Source organism: Amblyomma maculatum, chromosome 1 (genome assembly GCF_055883805.1).
Source record: "Amblyomma maculatum isolate TAMU_Amacu chromosome 1, ASM5588380v1, whole genome shotgun sequence".
Classification (NCBI taxonomy): Eukaryota; Metazoa; Arthropoda; class Arachnida; order Ixodida; family Ixodidae; genus Amblyomma; species Amblyomma maculatum.
Genome location: NC_139344.1, coordinates 37,768,436 through 37,793,457, shown reverse-complemented (window position 1 = coordinate 37,793,457; position 25,022 = coordinate 37,768,436). Strand labels below are relative to the sequence as shown.

The 25,022-nt window shown below is 43.8% G+C and overlaps 1 protein-coding gene across 1 annotated transcript in view; it reads right to left on the bottom strand.

Moving 5' to 3' along the window:
• LOC146202149 (2',3'-cyclic-nucleotide 3'-phosphodiesterase-like) overlaps positions 1-17,796 on the bottom strand; it is a 22,576-nt gene extending 4,780 nt beyond the window's left edge. Inside the window, exons 1-5 of the mRNA XM_084584091.1 lie at positions 17,656-17,796; positions 12,873-13,177; positions 2,991-3,147; positions 1,204-1,372; positions 535-641 (exon numbers count right to left, since the gene is read on the bottom strand). Coding sequence (XP_084440217.1) covers positions 535-641; positions 1,204-1,372; positions 2,991-3,147; positions 12,873-13,120 — 681 coding nt within the window. The 5' untranslated portion in view covers positions 13,121-13,177; positions 17,656-17,796. The remainder of the gene's footprint in view (positions 1-534; positions 642-1,203; positions 1,373-2,990; positions 3,148-12,872; positions 13,178-17,655) is intronic.
• Positions 17,797-25,022: the final 7,226 nt, after the last annotated feature.

The window sequence follows — 25,022 nt, the reverse complement described above, 5'->3', positions numbered from 1 at the left end:
TCAAAATGAACAATCGTGAAAGAACTGCTTTGTTCATTACATGTTGTCGTGTTTCCCCTGTCCTTGTTACTTTTGGTAGAACGGCGCTAAACTTACTGTATTTCGATGCGCGCGATTGTTGCAAAAAAATATGCTTTTTATCGTGGTATATAGAACCGATTCCATCGCTTTGGGCAATTTAGCCATATGCTCTAATGCATATTAAAGCTATTCAGTTGCAAAGTTGAAATTTGTGTGTCGCAGCCATAAAGCATTTCATTGAAAAATGACACTCGACTAAGAAGGAAAAATAAACATCTAAAAAGCAGTTATTACCACCACGACGATTAGGCTAAAAGCGTGCTCCACTTCTCGCTGCTATTGAGATGGAGTAAGTTGCAATAGCAAACTTAAGGTCTCTCATAAATAGGAGGATGAATTCAGTCATTCGCTCTATTTTTCTGCCTAACAAATGGCATAATGGTTATCTCACTTTATGTTCCAGGCTTCTGGCAGCACAGATTGGGCTGCGCTTGGCGATCAGCTAGTGCTCACCTTCTCAAAGTAGGCCCTGTTAGACTTCTCTATTCCAAACCAGCAGAACCTTGCAAGGCAGAAAGTTGGCCCAGGAATCGCATTAACTTTGACGCTCATTGGCAGCTCTGAAAGATATTATTGTATCGATCGTCCCGTAAGTGAGAAACTAGCCCGTACACCTGCACCAAAAGCAAAACGGAGCGCGCAATCGGCGACCAAATCGCAAAACTGCATGTCAGCTAGAGCGAGCTCCGGTAAGGCGAGCATCACAACATCGAGATGTGTCAGCCGCATGCTCCGACTCGCCCTCTGCTAGGCACCATGTGATGTGACAGCGCGCGCTCCGGCGTGCAATTTTGCCAAGTTCGACCACCACTCGCGCACTCCGTTTTTATTTTGGTCCACATGTACAAGCAATACAACCGTGCTTCTAAAAATGTTCTGATTACATTTTGACAGGAAAAAAAGCTGAAATACGGGTCGCGTTGTCTGATGCGCAAAATATACATAGCAAGAAGTTCTTCGCAGCTACAAACGCAATCAGATCCAGTAAGCCCTGCGGCAGAGTCTCATCTAATTTTAGCCGTCTTCTTTGGCCTGCCAACGCCTACACACGTAGGCATTGCTGTACATTTTCTTTTGCGTTTTTCATTAGGTACTAACGGCAAATCAGCATTGGATCCTCACCTTTTGCCGCGCATTCTTTCAGCAGCAAGGACAGGTGAGATAGAAGAGACGACCTGTCACTGGGCTTCAGAAACCATCCTGTGCACAATGGGTGTACTTCCTGCCATTTCTCCAATGCGCGGTTGATGTACGTCGTGTCCAACAGCTTGGTGTTGCAAGCAACTAAATACTGCAAATAAAACACTGTGAACTTGCGCTGATTAAAGCGCTGCGACCAAGAAAAATGAGATCAAAGGCATTTTCATAGCCGCTGCTCGTATGAACATGCACACATGTACGCACAGTCGCCTGAAAAAGAGCAGTAACCTACGTGTGCGAACTCATTCACAGGAAAAAAAGAACTAAGAAAGGTAAGTTAGAGGATTGTGAATGTAATGGGGCTGGAAGGGGAAATAGCCCAGTCATTGTTAAGGGTAAAAATATGCGATAATGTTTCTGTAAAAAAGTGTCGCAAGGTTTCAACTGTGCTGCAGTAACATTCCGTAATACGCAACAACAGTGGCTTCATGACTTACATACCGTCCCGTTCTGCGAGCAAGGGCCTTGGTGCATACGACTTGCGTTGCAAATAATTTACCCGACTAAGAGGTCAGTTTTGGACACGACAGCGTGCTGTTTGTTAATGGACTAAGTTCTGGCCTGTAATCATTCACGTTCGACGCGCCTAACAAAAGACGCGTGCGCAATCACGATAGTGTCACCAATCAAAAGAGACCCTCCTAATTTTCCGTTATTTTCTAAGGACATTCGCCAGACTTCCTTATAAGGTTATTTGACAAAAACCTGCGGTACCATGTTAGTGTTATTCAAATTATTTGTTAGGCTACTCAAAGCATTCGTTAACTGGGATATCGCTGTATATATATTGAGACAGCTTCAGCCTGAGTATTTTTCCTTATGCTGGTCACGGCCGCTCGATCTACGGCAGATCAAGTTGTCGTGCAGTAGCTACCGCTCCTAATCCGTATTTCACAGACAGAAATTTTGAAGCACATTTCTGAACACGTTCGATTCTGTATTTAGGGGAATTTACGGACGAATTCTGCGTTACACGTGTATGACGACATCGTATAGTTAGCATCACTATCTCGGCTAATCGGTTATTGGGCTGTTTTGCGTCGCAGTTGGCACTCGCAACTCCTTTTGTTAAAGTATTTGCCTACAAGACGCTAAAGAGACCGAAACAAAAATATCCTAGCGCTGGTTTCGACCCACATCATACTAACCTAATATTAATCTTCAAATTCGTTTAAAACAGCGCTAGATTTATTCTAATTAGTCTTACAGCAGCAGTATCATAGCATTAAAGCCCATCCTGGTCTCTCATTACCACCAGAAAACAATACCATCCAATCGCTATTTCCGCAATACCCACCCGCGCACTGTCCCGCAACAGATCCCATTTTTATTCTGCACAGTGAGTGATTGGAATTGCCTGTCTGATCATACTACCAGCATCAATGACCCCATCAAGCTTCAAATCTTAAATCCAAGCCCATTATTCTAGCCTTCCCACCTGATATACTAGCCTTGTTGTGTACACCCCTCATGTAAAGTCCCGGTCAGGAACCTTTGCGGGGTAAGAAATAAAATATATGAATATTATAAAGTCGGTATAATACTTGTCTTGCGCAACGTTCTCTATACGTATAAGCGCTTGCCAGACAGGACGTATGTCTAACCAGGCTATTCAGCAAGGGCAGGATGCGAGACGTTACACAAACGTATATGAACTACGGATTATCGACGTGTAAAAGCGCATGATGCGAAATACAAGCGGCACATACCTCCGCAGACATCAGTTCCTTTTGAAAAGTGTCGATGATGATCACCAAGTAACCATAACTTGCAGCCAGTTCGATGTACTTGGACGTCTCCCGAATCGTGGCGTTGTTGTTGCGGTTCATAACAAATGGCGTATTTTTTTGTAAGGCTTCAATCGTTCTGTCAAGAATAACGCACATATACATATACTGTATTTATTAAAATCTAGGTCGATCGCTGTTTTTAATTTTTTTTATAACGCGAGATACAAAACTCTTGACAGGATTAGATTACAGGATGCATAAATATCATTCATAATACACGGCAACAACTCACTGGAGCTAGAAAAACGGCAGGCAGGTGGTGCCTTCACAAAACTACATCCGAAAACAACACTGTGGCCATTACTATTCCTACCTGCAGCCGACGGGAGTACTTGAAAGGGTGGCTCTAGCCTGAATTCCACGGGTCGTGGAGATTTCGTCCTTCTGCGCGACCTGCGCGCTATGAACGGCGCTTGCAAGTAGGCGAAATGTGGCTGCGAGGCATTTAGCTTTACGCTTTACGTATAGCCCCGATTGAGTAACAGTTAAATCTAATTACGTACCGTGGAACGAGCACTTCAAAAAGCCTCCCACCTGCTGCATCCCTTCTCGTCCTCGATCCCTATACTGCGGGCACCTGACCGATGGAGTGAAAGCTGCACTCACCAACGTTGGTACAGATGTCGCGATCATACCTGGTGACGTGACACGCTAGATACAGCCTTTCTACGCCTGTATCAAGGAGCCTCTTTAGGGACTGGATGCGAATGTTTTATGTAGACTGGCTCCTGAAACGCGCGAGTTAACCCCCAACGGGCCGCCTCAAACCCGCGTCCATAACTTATAGTAGCTTGCTGGATTGCTGCATCCTGGAATCACATCCCGGAAGGCTTGGTTATACACTCGTTCACAAAATGCTGTATTTCGAAAACACTTGAGGGTGCAGAAGATTGTGCACTGTACGAGGAGGATGGCGTCAAAGAGACCAGGGACGGCGAGGCCGACTAAGGGACCGCAGGTTCGTTGCAAATGTCGTATTTTCGAGATTCTAGGAACCCCCGCTAACTTCGCAAAAAAAGAAAAAAGAATGGAAAAACGTTTCCATGCGAATCTAAGCATACCCTTTTTACGAGGAAGAAGGGCACTACGGCTCTATGTTGATAGTCTTCCTGGGATAAGTATACTCAAATCATGCACATACCAACGTTACTAGAACAAAAAATTCTAGGACACTTTGGCGACTAAAGTGATGAAAGGCGAAAGTCTGAGTGCTGCATTCTGGTACGCGATTTTACCGGGTGCGCGGCATTAATTAGTATTTAAATAGGTAATTACGCAACTATCACTGATTAGTAAATATATTTATTCAGTCATTATTAAGTAATTTTCAATTAGACAATGATTAATTAGTCATTATTTAGGAAGTGAGTCTTGATAGCCATATGGCCGTTTGGCGACATTCAATATTGATTAATTATTTAATTATGCAATTGTCACGAATTAGTAATTGTTAATTGATGTGTCATTAATCAGTAGTCTTTAACTAGTTATGAATGAGCTAGCCATTATTTAATAATTGCTTACTGCTTGACATATGACCGTATAAGGCGGCATTAATAGTTAATGAAGAAATTGATTAAATGTCAGTAATTAATAATTGATTTGGCATCAATAATTGTTTGCTTAATTATATTTAGCATTAATTAGGAATTGGGAATTAATTCGTAAGCTGCGCTTAGTGATTAATTAATTAGTCATTAATAAGGAATTAAGTATTGATTGCCATATGACCTTATAAGGCACGCATTCACGCATACTGTAGTCAGGGATGCGCGGCATTAAATAGTAATTAATTACCTCATTACGCAACTGTCGCTGATTAGTGATTAATTAGTGTTCAGTAATTAAGAAATTAATCATGATTTATTGTGCAACTACCATAAAAGAGTAAGTATCAATTAAATAGTCAATTAACCTCCATGACGTCATCTCTTCTCGACCAAACAGAGCCGCCGCAAAAGCATGACACTTTTGCTGACGACAACGATGAGGCTATAAAGGCTTTCGCCTTAAAACTCAATTTCACAGCTCCGCCCGGAGAGGTGTCCCCGGTGGCTGTCGCGTGAACAAACGGCGCTGCAGTCGACTCTTGCTTCTTGCCGGGCACGCCGTCTGCTACACGCGACGCGGAAGAATGGAGCGGCCGGCACACACGTAGCTGTTACTTGCTGCCATTGCACTCTACTTGGTTGCAGTGCAGTTATGATAGTATTACGACTTTTTTGGCTTCAAAGGCATGCATTACATCACAGAACACTTTTGCGTGATGCGAAATTTAATGCCGTGAAATAAGTGCGACAGCGTTGTCGACTTGCTCGCCAGAACCAACGTTCTAGTAACGTTGTCTGCTCTTCGGTTTCATTTCTTTTTATTACGCAATATCGTACACAGCTCGTACAGGCGAAAAGACGTCACGATTGCCATAACCAAAAATTGAGAAAAACGTATCCGAAGAATGCGTTGTGGCGTAGCCGTTCATTGCGCAGCGTTCAGTGTGGTTGCATGCAATTTCGCTTCTTATTTAGCATCCACCTTCTTTTCCAGTTTCAGTCCAATTTGTGACAAGGATTCAAGCCGCCGACAAGTGCACCTCCAATTCTATGCCGTTCACTGTAAACGTATACGTACGCTTTGGCAACTACGTGCCAGCCTCTAGATGCCTAAAATTGGCGGAATGAAGTGTCGCGTCCTCTCTTGAGACGAATCTTAAGCGTTCTGCTATATATATATATATATATATATATATATATATATATATATATATATATATATATATATATATATATATATATATATACGATTACTTGGAAGTTCGTCATTGGTTCGTGTCACTGATAGACGTCCTCGAAATTAAAAGGCGGGCACAAGCTCTGCACATAAGAAATAACTTATTTCGAGGTGAACAGTTTCTGGTCTGCATTCAGAAAAATTAACTATACTAAAGTGCTCTTTATTTTCTTGCTGGCACATATATTTCGAACGCAAAAAGCATTTATACCGAAGAGAACGCAACATAATAATCGCGCTGCCCCTTTTGTTTGGACAGCAATGTCGGAAGAGAACTTCCAATATCCCAAGAGCCTATCAGTGTACATAGCGCAAATCGGACAGCTGAGTTGCATGAACGGATTGTGAGTTGGATCATTTTGAGTGCAATACCAGCAATCCGAAGGAAATTTGAGTATTTTCGCGACGAGGAAATAGACGAGCTATGATGACGAAGAAATGTGCTTGTTGAGAAGACTTTTGTCATTGAGTGGTTGTCACGGCAATGATATTGCGCATAACCTTTTCATATCATGTGAACTGAGCGTTGATTACGTAGACGGTCTTCTGAAGCATGTCAATGAAGCAAAATTGTGCACGGTGCTTCCAATTCAGAGCTAATGAGAACAGAGGAGACATCATAAGAAGTGAATTGTAATTCGACAAGCAAGATGATCACAAAAGTTAATATGTCTTTTAAATAACTGAGCATGCTGTGTAGAAAACGCATGCTGCGTGCGAGCTGCGGCAGCTGAGATGAAAAAGAAAAAAGAGAATGAATGAATAAAGCTTTTATTTGATTGAAGGAATGACTCTCGGTCGTTGTTTGGGTAATAATGGAGTTAGGAGGGATGGGAAGTGCAGCTTCTCGCTTCTTCACTGTTCTTCAAGCTGTTTCTCGTTGTTAAAAGATAAGCATCTAAAAAGCTCGGAAGAGGATTTTGATCGGCATCTATACAAGCTAGACGGGCAAGCACAAAAGCGTATAAAAGCCCAATATCTGCTACCAACCAAGCATATGAGCTCCTTAATTCACGCATTGAAGTACATTTGCTGTTGAAGCAATGCAAAATCACATGCAAAAAAAAAAAAAAAAAGATGGTCAGGGCAAGTTAGGAAAGCTAACGCTCATCTCCCACTAGACAAAAAAAAAAAGGATTATGCTGCCCACTCAAACATTTCTCAAAAGAAGTATAATGTTCTCATGTGCAATGCTTGTAACCTTGTAATGTTTGTCTATGTTGATGGAATCAAGTTCTGGTTGTTTCCTGCATTTCATTTGCATACGACATTAGTGTTGTTGACAATATTGCATTTCTGCTCATTTTTTCTTGTTGCACTAATAAATACCTTAGAATTGAAGCAAATGAAAAGGAAGATTTTGCCGAAATCTTATACAAGCAAAATAAAAGGCACAATAACAAAAACAAAGAAAAAAATAAGACAACATCAAAATTATTTTTGCCTAGTTTGCCAGTTGCTGCTTTCGCAGCAAACTGTTCAAATTTTTCCATTGAAGGCTGTGAAGACAGTTCCACTCGCGTATTGCACGTCGGAAAAAAAGAAAAGTAGTATACATTGTTGGCACAAGTGTACTCTTCAAGCGTAAATTCGTGCTTATGCCGTGTTCCCCTGGTGTGGTTGAAATTTACATATGCAGTAGAGATCATGTTAAAAGCTTGATGAATTAGTAAATATAGAAACTTCAGTCTGTGCAAGGTTGCGCGACTTGCTAGCGTAGCTGGTCTGCTCGGATAAGCAATTCTGAGGGAGAGTATGTGCACTGGTATCGATTGTATAGATAAAACGAACCGCTTTTCGTTGCACTGACTCGAGCATAACTGTGTCATTTTGCGCGTACGGGAACCGAACAATGCTCGCGTGTTCTAAGATTGATCGGACAAGAGCCTTGTACGCCAGCAGCTTGGTTTGGGAAGTAGAAAAACGCAAGACGCGCTTAAGAAAGAGAAGCCTGTTCATTGCTTTTTTGGTTATGATTTCCACGTGTGCCTTAGGTGGAAGGTCTTCAGAGATGACAACGCCTAGACATTTCTTTTTCGATACGGTTTCGAAACGGGTTTCATACAGGTTCGATACGCTGATTTTCTGAGAAATACCTTAGGTTCGTGCAGACTTCTAACGCCCTTTCCGGTGCTGTATATACCTTCAATTCGTACGTGTTTTAAAACTGCAGTCCAGTGCTAGTTTGAAATTACATTAACTTCCCCTACAAGCAGTAAAATTATTTCGTGTTCCTCTTCTTTCTGTGTGTGTGTAAAGGGGAATGGCGAATCTATCAAGGGCGCGACTTGATTACTCGCAATGTACGTTTTTTTTTTTAATAGACTCATGCGCTTGTTCAGTCATTTCCTTTCGCATTGCGCACGCCAATTCTTACTGATAACTCTCAGTAAACTCATTAAATAACTCTTCACATCTGACGTTGCTTTAGACGACAAAAGAATATATATATATATATATATATATATATATATATATATATATATATATATATATATATATATATATATATATATATATATATATACATATTGTATATATACGGGAGTGCGAGAGTGCTGATCCGGAGCTATGCTCCATGCCATACCTCAAAATGCATTAAGAAAAGCGCTTCTGATTAGGCGACGACTGAGGCCGTTTATTCGTAATCTGTGTTCACTGTATCGTTTGACGCGAGTAACTAGACTTCATGCACTGCATGATCAGGCTGTCCAGGCTAGCAGATTTATGCATGTAATGGAGGCAATCTGCGCAGCGTAGTAGTAAACGTGATACCCACCACATTACCTTCTAAGGTTACAGTGCTCCTATGCAATGAAAATTTCGCTAATTTGTTTTCATGACAGGATCTATGCCCTGAAAGAACTCATTACAAACAGCATGCCAGGGAGTAAAGCAAGAAACAGAGCTTGTGAGCCGACGGCGCTGTCACACTTTTTTCACAGCATTAACAAGAGAATTTCGCATAACACAAACGCTTTCTCCAAGGTAATACATCGCTTCGAAGCCAACGCTGTCGTAATGTGGTTATAATTATACTGTAGCCATGTACTGTGGAATGGCAGCACTTAAAAGCTGCGTGTGCGCTGGCCGTTTTCCGCGCCGCGAGTAGCAGACGACGCGCCCGGCAACATAGAGTTTCTTACACTACCTAGAGGGAAAGCTGAGGGCGCTGCACTTCAGCCACCGTGGGCGCGCTAAGAATCATGGGCCGGTGTGCTACTTGATGCGGGACAGTCGGTTTTTCTCGGGTACGTGGAGTGACGTTACTACGATGTTTCTTTTTCGTCATCATCATCACCTTAAGGTGCGTACATAGACCGCAAAAGCCATAGTAGCGAAGGCGCAAAAGCTGACGTCGCCAGTAAATGGTTTCTGTTTCCAGAAATGCCACTAAAAACTTCCTTAAGTGATTGCACAACCATAAATATTTTCATAACGTTTTTCTTTTCTTTCAAAGTTTGCCTATTAAGTGCCAATTATTGGTATATGTGCTGCTCAAAACTAAGCTAATACGAGAAAAAGCCATCGCTTATATTCAATAAATCTCACACTGACATGCCGTTTCTCTCTCTTTTGGCAATTTATAGTCACAATATTCAATGTTAGGACATTATTTACGGTAGAACAACGTTTATCTTTGCATTAGTTTTGGCCAAAAGTTGTAGTTCTGCACTCGGTAGCTTTCCGCCCATGATGCTTTGAGCGCCCATGGTGGCTGAACTGGTCGTCTGGAAACTCCATGTAAACTTCCATAGACGGCAGCACAGCTTTCCCTCTAGGTAAGAGTAAGAAACTATATGCCCGGCAAGGAGCAAGAGTTGACTGCAGCGCCGCTAGTTCTCGTACCCGCCACCTGGGACACACTCCTCCGCTGGGCGGTATGGGGAGCTGTGAAACTGAATTTGTTCTAGTAACGTTGGACTGTACACTCCACACACAAGTGAAAAAGATTAGCAGAAATGACAGGTCGTCGGAGCGTAGGAACAATAACACGCGACACTGCGGTCAGGCAGATAACGAGAGGGACGCGTTCCCTCTTCTTCAGTACTAGGAGGCAGGGCCGGATTAGGGAAATGGACTAAAGCGCATGTAACCTCCACTCCCTCCAACAGTCGGTCCTCTTCATTTCCATACTGCATTTCTGCAATATACCCCGTTTCATTCTAACTACACGCGACTAAAAAAAAAACAATGGCAAGATGTGGTCACTGTGATTAGTACAAGAGTGATGTGTTAGTTTTGCAGTACACTGAACACAAGCGCAGCCATTAACAGTCAGACGCGGGGGGAACAAACAGAGGGACTAGTCCGGGACTCACTCAGACACGGTCTATTTTCCTCCCCTTAAGCGGCGTAGAAGAACTGATGGAAATATTTGAGAGATGTAGGGCGATAGGGATTTCCTTATTTTATCCATTGCTTCAATTGCATTTTTTTCGATTTTGTCCACCACCACAGGATGGAGGGATTGACAGGAAGCCATCAAAAACTCTTATCTGATTCTATAAGCAAAGTGCAGATCACCTCACATGAGAGATACCTCCGAAAGTGGTGAGGAATTGCTGTTTTTTTTTTAGATTAACAAGATCTCCCCAAGCTAAAGCTAACGTTCGGAGAAAACTCGTGCAGTTGGGTAGTAGATTCATGAATAAAGAAAAGGAAGGCTGACCAACGGTTGTTGTTAATACGAACACGTTTTGGCTTCCGTACGGAAGAAGCCGAAACCTCTTCGTATTAACATCAGCCTTTGGTCGGCGTTCTTTTTCTTTATTCAAGGTATCCCTAACTGCCAAACCATTAAGATCGATTAGGTGGGCCTTCTCGTTTTGGTTTCTTTTTTTCTCTTCACTCCTCTTGCTCATATAAGTTCTGTTATTTGTCGTTCCATGTACGTTGCAGGTTAGAATAATTGGGCCCCATCCTCCTACCTTCGGAAATGGGGCGCTGGGCTGCAGCTTTTCTTTTTTAAATAAAGTATTTTTCCCATATACGACTAATGCTGTTTGTTTCTGCTGTTTGTTTCTGCTGTTTCAGACAGCTGTTTGTTTCTGTTCATTAGGCAGTTACTTCCGTCCGCAGTTGACCCCAGGCGCACTGCGGAAGGATGACTATGAAAGATGAGAGCATACTTTCCTGAAATAATGCGGTATATTCGATGACCCATGAGCAATACAGAAAGCAAATAAAGCTGGTGATATCATCCGGCATGCTCTGGTGGGCGATAAAAGACGTTATAAATTAGATGAGCGGCCGGCGGCAGTTCGACCTCTTCAACATTCCGCGCTCGCGCAGTGACGCGCTTGAACAAACGCTGGAAATTCGCAACGAACCACTTTACAGGTCTTAGACGAAAACCCCTTGGGCTGTATGTTTTTGATAAAGATCCCAGGAAACCAATGTAACTTGCTGAGCGTTGAGCTCCCTTCTCCCAACGTAAAACACGTAGTTTGTAATCATTATTGCTTGTTCTGTTATTTATCTCTATTTTGTTCGCTTTCTGCATTCATTCAGGTCTATATACTATACGCCTACGCACCAGCAAGCTTGCCGAAATTTCTCCCGTAGAGCTAGGTTTTGCGATAAGCGATCTTTCAACAGGCCTTCTGCATCTCCTGCGGCTGAAACTTTGACCTTACTTCCAAGAATACGCAGGGAAATATTACCTATAGGATATTAACTATAGTACAAGCGCAAATCACTCACATTTCTATGATTGGCATCATACGTGATACGCCAGGCGTTACAAGGCTACTCAGGGAAGAAATAAAATCTAAATCTGGAAAACTGACAGAAATAAAATGAGACATTATGTGATCATTCATTCATTTCTCACGTGATTCGCGTCCCTTGCGAGCTGGTTCACGGACCAGCCCTGGTAACAATGTGCTAGGTGGAAAACATTTAATGAAAATCATAAACGTTATCTCGTTCGACCCAAGAACTACATTCAGGGGTGTGCGAATGTTCGGAAATTCCAAATAGCGAATGGAATATACTTCAGCCCATGTTCAAAATTACTCGAAACAAATCTAATAGGTTGTCAAGCTTTCGAATACTTCTCGGATAATTGGCACGAAGTTCAGTATGGCCCACTGTATTTTCTTCTCCGACTATTCCGAAAACAGGAACCACACACGCCGTGTACAACGCTGCCACTATAGATATGCCCGGAATGGATCTTTTACAGCACCACGACGAGGTCCGTTCTCGTGACGGTGTTTATTAATGCGCATGCATTGATTCACATACTGGACGCAGCGGCAGGCCCCAGGCAAGTTCAGCATCTTGAAGGTCATGCATGACTCACTCAGTTTTCTCCCGCCTCGTGTACTGATATGTGGCGCTATCTTCGTCTCTTCGGTTATCATTACCGATGGTTGTTTCCTTATGAGCATAGCTTGGTAATTATAGAGTTAATATACTGACTTCGTGTAGCCACTCGCGACCCTTTAGCGGATATTAGGCTTTCGTCTTTCCACAACTATACGTTTAAGTTACATTACTGTGCCGCAACACTGCCTCAGCGACTCAGTTTATCCCACGATCGCTTGGTTTGTACGAATATTCGCACAAGAGGCCGATATAAGTACAAGTACTTGAATGGTATTTAATCAGGATTGGAAAAAGTGCTATTCGAGCATCCGTCGCTTCGCCGCTCCGGGAACAGCTAAAGTGATGAAAAACATAAAAAAAAATGCAAAGAACGATCGACGCGCTAACACAAATAATCGTCACTCTCCCATGGCAACAAAGGAAGTGAACTGCTCAGGGATGAAAAAAAAATTGAAAGTAAGCACGTATATATATTTTCGGGCTATGCCCGCATTCGAACACCTATCTATAGCAAACACGTCTGAGACATCCTTCGCAAACGTACTAAACATTCTTCATGCGCAGCTCGTTCCGACAATCTCTTGCAAGAAACTATGAGCAGGGGCTCAGTACGGCATGCGGCCGATCTAGTCTTTCAGAAGAAAATACCTTAGAACAAAAAAATCATTCCATACTCACTTCTGCTGACACCGCAGATGAGATTCGATCGTTGTTTCTGGAGTCTTCTCTACGGCTCCGAAGCCGACAAACATTTGGTCAGCGTGGATAACTTTGCAACTTGGGTAAGTCTCTTTAATAGCTTCCGCGATACCAGATTTTCCTGAACCCGGCAAGCCACGGGTGATGAACATCACGCGGCCATACGAGTGCAGAAACGTTATGGTTTCTTCGTTGGTCAAAAAGGGCCAGTTGTAACTTTCACTCATGATGGCGGCAGCTGTTTTTTCGCTGGGTCTCGGTCGATGCTCACGGCATTTACAATCCTGCAAGAAAATTCAAACCACGAATACACCCGCAGGCGTAAATACCTTGTGTCGGCAAGCTGTATCTACAAGGCAGCGAGCTGGAACATATTAGTCGCTCGAAGGACAATGTCGAAGTGACGACCTCCGCGTGACACATGCCCTTCCGCCAAACATCAGCGTATTGTGAAAATCTCCGCAGCCGCTACATGACGACATAATTTATGCACAAATGAAAATAACAAACACACGAACCGTTCGTGTTTAAGCACTGCGCCTCACCAGGTTGGCGTAGTGGTTAGGCACTCGACTACTGTGCCCAAGGATGCTGGATCAAATCCCGGCCTCGGCGGCCGCTTTTCGATGGCGACGAAAAGCAAGGCGCCCGTGTGCTGTGCGATGTCAGTGCACGTTAAAGAACCCCAGGTGGACGAATTTTCCGGACTCCTCCACTACGGCGTCTCTCATAGTCTGAGTCGCTTTGGGACGTTAAACCCCACAAACAAAACCAAACCTTTCGTATCTAAATCGAAAATTATAACTTTGAAAACGGACGTCCATTAACCGACAAATTATGGTATTCTAAAATCGTTTAAAAGAAGCCATCTCAATAATTCTAACTCAAACGGGATAAAAAATAAAGCTCGAATTGTGTGTACTTCCAATTACAAGAGGCTGTTTCCGGTTCTCCTAATTTTCGGAGTGTTGCAGAGGCTGCAAGAACGAATCCTCGAACAAAGTAAATGTTGAAATCAACGCCATTGTACTGCAAGTCAAAATTTCTACATTGTCTACACTTGCTGGCACTAACTCGCCCACAGTACTAACTAGCATACCATACACCAAAATACGCTTTGTTGCTACATAAAACTGCGAACATCACTTCTCGATCGGTATGATCCTGAAGTGCTTCTTTTTTTTTTTTTTTAAGTTATGATGCGCTCAGGTGGTAACGGTGAACTAACGAAATTAATACTTATATCATCCGAATTCAGTATAATAAGAATAAATGTGCAAAATAAATTTGCACGAAAAGCTGGGCAAAAGAGCACTTGACCGTGGAGCAAACTGAAAGCGATAAAAAATAACACGATAGCCAAATAGATACCACACAAATAACATTAAGGAGAGGTAAGGTAGAATGTGAAAACATTCTTCAAATTTTTATTGTTGTAATTGGTATCAGTGAAAATTTAACGATAATAATAATAAAAGGGACAAGGGAGGCAGTGAGGATACATATATTATGGTGAGGCTACCAGAAAAAAAAATATAAAATAATATGCCTCTGCCCGTGCCACTAGGTATAACGGGCTTAAACTAATAGTAAGAAAAATGAATAGGGATTGCTCCAATAAAAAATTTCGCAGTAAAGAAAAAAAAAATCTACTGTCTAGCCCAGCCGCCGCCACGGGAACGGGTCAGCTCATAGCGGATTTATTCCGTTTGATGGTTTCAGAAGACGCTGTTTAGTTTCACCTATACAGTCGGCCCTGACACTCCAGACTCCGCGAGGAATACGGATACGAAAAATAGAAACTGCGCCAAACTCTTCCTTTGTGCCTCCTCGTCACTATGACTGTGAAACTCGGGCGCGTCACGACGGCATCGACCTGACGACCAGAGCGGCAACAACTTATACATTATGATTGATTGTTTATGTTGTGTTAGTGGTTTCCCTCACGAAATATTGGACGAAATAATAATAATAACTCGACTCATTTCATAGAAGTATGCATACTGCCCATGCGGATCTGGCTCTGTAGGCAAGAGTGACTGCAGTCACAGGTGCATCTGGACAAACTGAAAGGCATGCTTTCCCCTTTGGCGATTTTCTGCGTTCAAAATATATGTGCCCTTCATTTGCGTAATTCTGTCTTGAGTTCCAATATTCATATCACGTGGTAGTTCCTAGGCGCATAAAAAAAACAAGATTTATTTTTATTCATTGACGGCTTGATTGATTGATTGATTGATTGATTGATTGATTGATTGATTGATTGATTGATTGATTGATTGATTGATTGATTGATTGATTGATTGATTGATCGGTCAATCGATCGATCGATTGTGCGTCCTTCCATAAACGACCTACAGCTACAATAGGGCCCATTACAAACGCCGGAAGACTGCGGTATAATTGTTGGCCATGTGCGTAGTGCCTTTTCGGGATCATGGAATTTGGGGTATGTGACTAAGCAGGTTGAATATTCGGTCCCACAAAATGCAGCCTTCCGGCTCCGATAACTCTCATTTTGTCGCGGCAGACTCGTCAAGTCGTTCACTCTCGCGCATTTATTGCGCGTCTACTTCGGTCCTCATACCTTCGAGAGCTTCGAGAAAAATGCACCTGTAGAAACAATAGAGAGAGCGGAAACAAGCACAACACTCTCCTCCGGCTCAGCGACGTGAAGCGTGCAATATTTATTATCAGATTGTGCAGCCATGGCGAGCCTACCAGGAAGGTGATTAAGGGACTGCGCTTGAATAGAACAGCGCTAATAATCTGCAACTGCTGTCAGCGAAAACTGGCTTGCTCGTTTTTATGAACGCGTATATGCAATAACTGTAAATACCGCATTTTTTTTTTTTAACGATAAAGCGACTGGGGTCCGTACGTTTATATGCCTTCCTTTAGATCTTATCTGCTTCATTCATGAATAATTATCCAGTGGGAGGGAATTCTGCAATTTTTATATAACCGGTATTTATTGTCCCAAGGCATCAGAAGGGTGCGTAATGAAGGATGAAGGAACGATTAAATTGATGAAAAGGTCTACTGATTTTATGAAGTTCACGAGTGAGCGATGATGTAGTCTCAGCGTCCAGGGAATATATGAAGAAGGATTTCTCGGTGAAATGCAAGCTATACCGTCCGCTGCCGGATTCTTGCAGGTTTCAGTTCTGGGCAGTCCCACAGCAAGCGGTGAATGTCGGCTATACATTATTTTAGAATTTGCGTATCGGACATCCTGAGCAAGGGTATAAATGTCGGAGATGGGGCCAAGGCCGAACGACGGCAGGACTGCAATTCTTCACATTTCTACAGGGAACGTCACATGTTTGCCAGGAAACGATTACATGTACACTCTTAAGGCCAGCTAAACAGTGTAGCTCTTAATGCATCTGTAGTGTGTTAAATCTCCTGACGGTAAGATGTTTCATACTGCGCCTCTCCAAAGGGTATAGGCTTCCACGACTGCTGCAGAAGCCCCATTCCACGGCCTGGAAGCATACTCCCCGGGCTTTAAAATTGTTGCAAATGATATACATCGTGCCTCATCCTTATTTCTACGGCCGCATTGCTGTTGTTTTGACTCGTTTGTGCCCCAGGAAGATGTAATGTTAGCATATAAGAAGACTGCAAGCCATTTAAAGCACCCACACTCGCCAAATAAGCGAACAAAGATACGCGCACACTGGTTCTTCTGTAAAAGGCACAATCGTCCATCTTGAAAACAAGTCTGGTTCATTTCGCATGCATATGTTGATACTTCCCCGCCTAACTTGCCGCAGAAGGAGGTTCCAAATATAAGCAGCAGCCATTCGCGGCGTGTTACCTCACAACAGTAAGCGAAACCACGAAAAATGTATTTCTCTGGTCGTGTTCTGTGACCTAAGCGGTCATGATGGTGGTGCTGATAAAAAGATAGGTGTGAGCTGAGGGCAGCCTTAACGTTAGTGCCGACTATACGCTATTTCTTCTTCGGAAGGGATAGCGCTTTGCCTCATTTAGCCAGGTCCACTATTAGGTCTGAGAACAGACGCTTTGCTATTATTGAGATCACCTTAATTATTTAATATTTTAGTTTGGGCTAGCTGGTTTATAACTGCAAAATATTCTGAAGACAGCGTAGAAGAAATGAGGGACAAAAAAAGGCGCTCGTTCTGCCGTTTTATAGGTATATGCATTATGTGTCACTGTTCTCTTTTGCGCCGCCTTCAGAGTACCTTACACTTTTCAGACATTTTAGCTTGACGCAAATGGAACACCATCGCTGCCGAAAACCGATGCTACAAATATTTTCTTAGCAAAAGGCGCAGGGCCCCAATTTTTGCTTCCCACATTCTCTGGTGATTTAACCAAGCGTAGCGCAAGAGCGCGTATAACCGTCATGACTCAGCTTAACGTCAGGCTTACAAATACAGACATGCTTATTAACTGCGCTCATTATATTGTAGCAGTTCGCGTCTTGGGATGAGCATGCAAATTGTGTAACTCGCTGCTTTTTTTTTTAAGTTCAGTTGATCTCATGAACCGACACAGAGTGCGGCATGTCAAAGTAATTTGTGGACATATACTTTGCTCATTTTATAACTCCGCGGGAAAATTCGGTAAAAATAATTGCTTCGATAATATGACACGCCAAAATCACAGGCAAGTGAACGTATCCTTCACAGACAAGCCCGTAACTGCATTTGCGACATACAGCGCTTAACAGCACAACCCTAAGCGGTTGCACGTATGCCAGCGTAAAAAGTAATGCAGAAGCACTCACTTGAGTATGGCGCCATGAAACAGCGTGCTATTTCTTCAAAGATACAGAAGGTACCACGCATGCGTTATGGAGTATCTAATCATGACCACGTTCGCTTACCGTGGGTTACAGCTACGCCAGCGGGAGCAGGCGCTTCGTCGTTTGACACACACCTCATCCAGCCATTAAACAAGGACCGTCGATCAAGTCCGGCCAACACAACCGGACCAATTGATTGTTATCTAGTGGTTGATATGCGTATCTTTTTATCTAGTTTGCTATCGTACTGCCACCTCGGGCACTGGACAAGCGGAATCAACAAAGAAAATAACATGGCTCTGCGGTACAACTACACTGGCGCGCTGCCATAGAGAAACGAAAAAAGATTGCGGTTGTTCTTATATAACCATGAGATGCCACGAGCAAACAACGTCTCTTGGATTCCTCCCATTCGTCCGGCACCGTAATTAGGCTGTGAAATCGTGCCACATCTACGGCTGTTTTGACATGGGTGATGAAGCGTGAAAGCGGTATTGTGCTGTGATTCGTTACATATCTAATCAGCACTACTTCTCTCCATGTACGCAGACCTAACAATGAGTTTCGATAAGTGCTCTGAGGCTGCTTTTGCAGCGCCCTAGAAACAGTTCAGGTGACAGTACAATCGCTTGGCTTGCACACAGTGTACAATGTTTTTTTTTTTTTTTAATAACGTTGTTTATTGCCTCAGGGTATATTGGAATATGTAAAAATATTCCACTTCCAGTTCAGTCGTTCAGTCGTGTCCGACTCTTCGTGACCCTGTGGACCATGTCACGCCACGCTTCCCAGTCTCTCACTATCTTCCTAACATCACATAACTTCATCTGCAGTGCCTCGAGGATGCCATCTAACCATCGCGTTCGCTGCCTACCCCTTCTCCGGCGACCCTCAACCTTTCCCAACATCAAATCTTTCTCCAGCGACTTCTCTCTTCTCATCAGATTACCAAAGTAGCTGAGCTTTAACTTTAGAATTTGACCCTCCAATGAGCAGTCAGGGTTTATGGTCGACAATATTGACTGATTTGATCTTCTGGCAGTCCAAGGAACTCTCAAGAGTCTTCGCCAGCACCACAATTCAAACGCGTCAATTCTTCGGCGGTCAGCCTTTTTCACAGTCCAACTCTCGCATCCATACATCACAACTGGAAAGACCATAGCACGAGTTATACGGATCTTGGTTGGCAGACTAATGTCTCTGCTCTTTACTAGGCGGTCAAGGCTAAACATTGCTCTCTTTCCCAGAAGCAGGCGTCTCCTAATTTCATGGCTGCAGTCTCCTTCCGAGGTAATCTTGGAGCCCAAGAAGAGAAAATCTGTCACAGCTTCCACTTCTTGTCCCTTGATGCTCCAGGACTTGATAGGGCAAGACGCCATGATCTTTGTCTTTTTAATGTTCAGTTTAAGCCCAAACTTCTCACTCTCTTCTTGTACGCGCATCAGAAGTGTCTTGAGCCCCACTTCACTTTCTGCCATTAAAGTGGTATCATCCGCATATCTAAGGTTGTTGATACGTTTTCCAGCAATCTTCACTCCAGCTGAAGACTCGTCCAGACCGGCCTTCCTCATGATGCACTCTGCATATAGGTTAAATAGGCAGAGCGACAGTATGCAGCCTTGACTCACTCCTTTCTCAATCGGAAACCAACCAGTAAGACCATGCCCAGTTCTAACTGTGGCCTCTTGCCCTTCATACAGGTTCCTGAGGAGACAGATGAGGTGAATTGGAACTCCCATCTCTTGGAGAGCTTGCCACAATCTGCTGTGATCTACGCAGTCAAACGCTTTCGCATAATCAATAAAGCAGAAGTAGATGGGTTTCTGGAACTCTCTTGCTTTTTCCATGATCCAGCGAAGGTTGGCAATTTGGTCTCTAGTTCCTCTGCCCTTGCGAAACCCAGCTTGCACGTCCGGAAGCTCCCGATCCACATACTGCTGCAGCCTACCTTGGATGATTTTAAACATCACCTTGCTAGCATGCGAAATAAGCGCGATCGTGCGGTAGTTGGAACAATCTTTGGCACTGCCTTTCTCTGGAATGGGGATGTAAACTGACCTCCTCCAATCCTGTGGCCACTGCAGGGTTGTCCAAATCTTCTGACGTAATGTATGCAGAATGTTAACAGCGTCATGGTTGAGGTTTTGAAGCAACTCAGCTGGAATGCCATCAATTCTGCTAGCTTTGTTCTTAGCAAGGCTGGCTAAGGCCCATTCAACTTCACTCTTCAGGATGCCCGGCTCGAGATCAGTAATCACAACCGTCTTATGTTGGGTTTGCACATTCGGGTCTTTCTTGTACAGTTCTTCTGTGTATTCCTGCCACCTTTTCTTTATCTCTGAGGCTTCAGTGAGGTCCTTGCCTCGTTTGTCCTTTATCACGCCCAGCTTAGCACAGAAGCTTCCTTTGATATCTGTGATTTTCTTATACAGAGCTCTTGTGTTCCTTAATTGGTTGTTGTCCTCAACTGCTTGGCACTGTATGTTCAGGAAGGCATTCTTATCTCTCCTTGCTATTTTCTGAAAATCCGCATTGAGAACCTTGTATCTTTCTCTTTCCCCCATAACTTTTGTCATCCTCCTTTCCTCAGCTATTTGCAAAGCCTCTTCAGATAACCAGTTTGCTTTCTTGCATTTCTTTTGCTTTGGAACTACCTTAGTAGCAACTTCTTGTATTATATCACGAACATCAGTCCACATCTCCTCGGGCTCTTTGTCCTCTAGATCTAATTCTTGAAATCGGTTCCTCACTTCCACAGCATATTCTAATGGAATTTGATCCAGATCATACCTGAAAGGCCTTCTAGTTTTCTGTGTTTTCCTTAAAGGGGTATTAAATGAAAGAAAAAAGGTTGGCTCTTCTAATAAAGTTCAAGAGGGAACGGTGATAAGGCCCTTGCGTCCGTGCAATGTACGAAGATGGGTTGTTCGGCGAAAGGCCCACTGCCGTCAGGTGCCGAATTCTCGTCGACCTTAGTGCCGGGCAAGCCCACAACAAGTGGTGAATATCTGCTTCATGATTTTGTGACTTGCAGGCAGGACATCCTGGACGTTGATATAAATATCGATATTGAGGCCATGTTCGTGTTACAGCAGGTGTGAGGGCAACCCCGACCCGGATCCTCCGTAGCGTAACCTCCTCTGCGCGGGTAAGACCGCTGGGGAGGGTTACCGCACACGGTGGGACAAGAGCACGTGTACGGCGCCGGAGGTGCTCCTTTCTTGTGAGAAGCAGTGGCATTATCCATAGTGAGGAAGCGTGTCATTGATGAAGATAGAGTCGCCTGGCGGGTTGCGGAATGTTCCGAGGTTTGCGAACTGAGTAGGTCACGTGGGACCCACTCAATTTGAGCGGTTTGCGAGATGCGAGTCGCCAGACGATGTATATTCTGGCAGATTTCTGGGCTGCGACTGACACGTCGAAGCAGACGTATTGCTTGAAGGGCGTCGGTGCAGATGACAATTTTGGCTGTAGGTAGTAAGGTTGTGACGGATAGAGAGCGAAGCGCGTCCTGTACGGCCACCAGCTATGCACAGAAAGAAGAAGGAGGTTCTGCAAATTGATATCTGGATGTGCTATTAAGCGCCGGCTTACGAGGACAATGAATTGCAATTGTCGTTTCACATCCGTCAATGCTGGCATCTACATATATAATTATTGAGCCTTGGGGCAGCTTGGTGTCTTGCTCTGCGATCCTTTCACGAAGGGATAATGCCGCATAAGATGTGGTTGGTCTATGAAGGTCAGTACAGGTGTGTTTTCGCTTAGGTGAGCAAATTTCTATGGAGGAAGAACTGACGATGGCGGCGGCAATATGGTGTGCGATGTAGCATAGGCCCGAAGTGCTCGCGGTGAGTGCAAAAGGATCGCCTTAAGGCTACGAGAATCACGGCGTTGCTGTACCAGTTCATCTAATGTGTTGAGCTGAGCGTTCTCTTGTAGTGCCACGACCGGTTTGATGCGGGAGAGACAGGTGATAGTTCTCATAGTCTCTCTTTTTACTGCTTCTAGACGATCCCATTGAGCTCTTGTCAAGTGCTGAAACTGTGCTTGATAAATGAGGCGTGGTTGCAGAACCTCTGTCACCAAGTGCCGTGCGACGTGGGAGCGAGCGCCACCGTATTTAGGAGCAATACATCTGATTAGGCCCAAGGTCTGCATCACCTGCTTTTTTAGCCTGAGAAAGCCAGGCGGTTCCCGTTCCCGACTGATGAATCGACAATCCCAGAATTTTCAATGTCGGACTTTCGTGAAGGGAGATTCTAGATAATTGGAGACGGATCGGCGTCACCGCGAGTTTACGGCGACCCCAGCGGTTGGCGACCGACGTGAACATAGTTTTGCTCATGGAAATATCTAGGCCGACAGATTTAACATAGTTGGCAGTAATATCCAAGGCTGACTGCAAGGCTGCCGCTTGAGTAAACAGGTCATTGTGTGTACTCCACAGCGTAAAATCATCAGCATAGAGCAAAAAGTTGATTTCAGGGACATTATGTAAGCGCCATGCCAGTGGAATTAAGGCAATCTTTAACAGCGATGACGGCAGTACCAAGCCCTGGGGTACACCGCGAACAGGGACAAATGATCCAATCGCCATTAAGCCGTATTGCAAATTTTCTGTTTTCAAGGAAGGATACGAAACTGCGTACCCTAAGAAGGAAATGCAGCATGTCAATACAATTCAAAATGGCGGCATGGCTAATGTCATCATACGCCTTTTCGACATCCATCGCGATAATGGTACGTATATACTGCGGCTGCGGGTTGTCGACAGAACTTGCGAGGCCAAAACAGCCAGCCCATCTTCAGTGCCTATGGATGGACGGAAGCCAATTTGTGCGGGGTGGTAGAAATCGTGGTGCTCCAACCACCAGGACAATCGAGTGGCTAACATGTCTTTCTCTCGTCTTTCTCGTCTGCTGTTGGCAGTCTGTCTATGTGTGCTCGAATCCCTACAATGTTATAAATGGTAGTTGAGGGAGGCAACACATCATACTTTACAGCTACTCGCCCACTTTACCGCCTGTACTCTTTCCACCTGAGTGGTAGGAGATGAAAAAAGTAAAAGCCGCTTATTGGTACCACCCTTACAAAAATGGATATTGAATTTCTGTTACCCACGTAATGTGTTTTTGATGAGTCATCAACCACTCAAAGGAGATTCAAGACTAGATGTGTTTTAACATCATATCCGCAGCAGACTTTCCTTTGAGATCACACATGAAGTTTTGTGCTTGGAAAACGCGACAGTATTTTTGGGTAGGATCTAATGTGGAAATACATTGACTTTATCAAATGAGGAAATGTATACATCACTAAGTGAATATATATTATTTCTTTGTAAACTGCACACTTTCAGAGCCCTATGTTTTCATTTCTTATTAGCTTATGTAGGATGTTGCCTAAGAAACAATTTTTATGTGTTTTAACATGAGATCCGCAACAGACTTTCATTTGAGATTACGCAAGAAGTTTTGTACTTGGAAAACAAAATAGTATTTTTGTATAGGAGCTAATGTGGAAATACATTGACTTTCTCAAATGAGGGAAATTATACATCACTAAGCGAATGTATATTCTTTACTATGTTTTCATTTCTGTTTAGCATGCACTGTAAAAACAAAAACAACTTTTTGGACATTTGTTTCATTCAAAACACGCTTACACCCTGCGTCTTGGGTGTTTGTGCCATTGCAAATCACTTCTTGCCAAGCGAATGGGTGCTGTGGTTGGACAATATGCTTGAGGGTGTTACGGGCAAGGATATTGTTGTGTACGCGAACCGACGCACTGCCACACCGCCTCCAAGCTAACGAACGCAAGGCCGCTCCATTTCCAATGCCTCCTTGCACCTGCGAGCAGGCCGTTTTGGAGAGACCAGCAGGGGTACCCCGGCCTGCGCCGACGACGACGCGCGGACGTAACCCGAGCCGTGCGTTGACTCAGAACTGGACCGTCCTGGGAGCATGTGCGCGACCAGGGCACGAGAAGCAATGCCTTCTTTATAATGCATGATATTTTGCGTGTTTCTTAAGCTTTCGAGCTCCTTCTTGCTCTGCGTATAGATTAGCCGAGCCCTCAGTCATCGCAACGCTTCCCGAAATGTTTAGATACAAATAAGATTTAGTTACCAGTAAAATAGTGTTGGCGCTGCTGCGCTTGCCGGTATTGAAGCTTGCTCGCACTTTTTTTCCTTAAAGGTTCGTGCTACAGCTCCGTGTTCAGCGAAAATTACGCCCAAGGTAGCAACCACCGAAGAGCCAGCGCTAATAAATTTGCCAGCGATGCCAAACTCGACATGTTAAAATGACTGCAGTGGACAAAATAGTGCGCATAGGTATCTAGAACATTAGATGCAAGTTCTAATGGTCAAGAAGTTGTAACTGTTAGAGCAGCCGCAATGGCCTGTACACTTCGAAACATGCTTCGAAACAGTATGTCCCAATCTTATGAATGCAGTCCAGACATAAGAAGCAAATACGTTACCGACATTACCAGTTCCCCGAGTGGCCGAGTGGTTAGCGTAGAAAGCTACGGAGTGAGAGGTACCGAGTTCGAATCGCGCCAGAGGTGCAGTTTTTTTTTTCGCTTAGTTTTAATTTTTTTTTTATTTTTTAGCTTTTTTTAATGTAGTTGAGGTGCTTCGCTACGTTTTAGCTTTTACTTTTTATCCAAAAGTGCTCATTGGTCAACACTCATGAATAACACACAAGAAATGCACACATTAGGTACCAACCAGAAACACGGTGGCCAACTTTCTTGTGAAACTCATCAAAAATGCATCAAGAAAATGTATAGAAATGTTAATGTGCATGATGAGGAATGTAATTACCATTTAATCAGAAACTCATTAAGCTTTTTTGTAAGGGCACCCACGATGTCACATTTGGTGAACAGCTACCAACTCGTCCAATGTATCGTTTAGCTTTTATTAACAGCAAGTAGCTAGGTGGTCTTTGAAACAACTCCGATGTTTTGCTGTTGTGGTTTCTGACTCAGTTTTCAGATGGCGCTAAACAAAAAAAGAGGTCGGCAACGGGCCCTCGTGACACGTGCTCGGATAGCAGCGGCAGCCGCTGGAATCCCGGACTAGGGACCTCACCTACACATCCCCCTCCCTAGTCTCTACTCAATAAAGTTTTTCACACACACAGTGATGACTGAGGCACGTACTGGCGGCAGCAGACCATTTAGAGGGTTTAAGCATTAGCCTGAGGGGCCAAGAACGAAAGAGGTCGAGGGTCGCTTTCTCGAGATGGTAAGGCGTCGAGCTGAACGACTCACTGCATATTGGCTTGTGGATACCCTCTCTCAGAATGTAGGCGGGAACACAGTCCGGGAGTCTA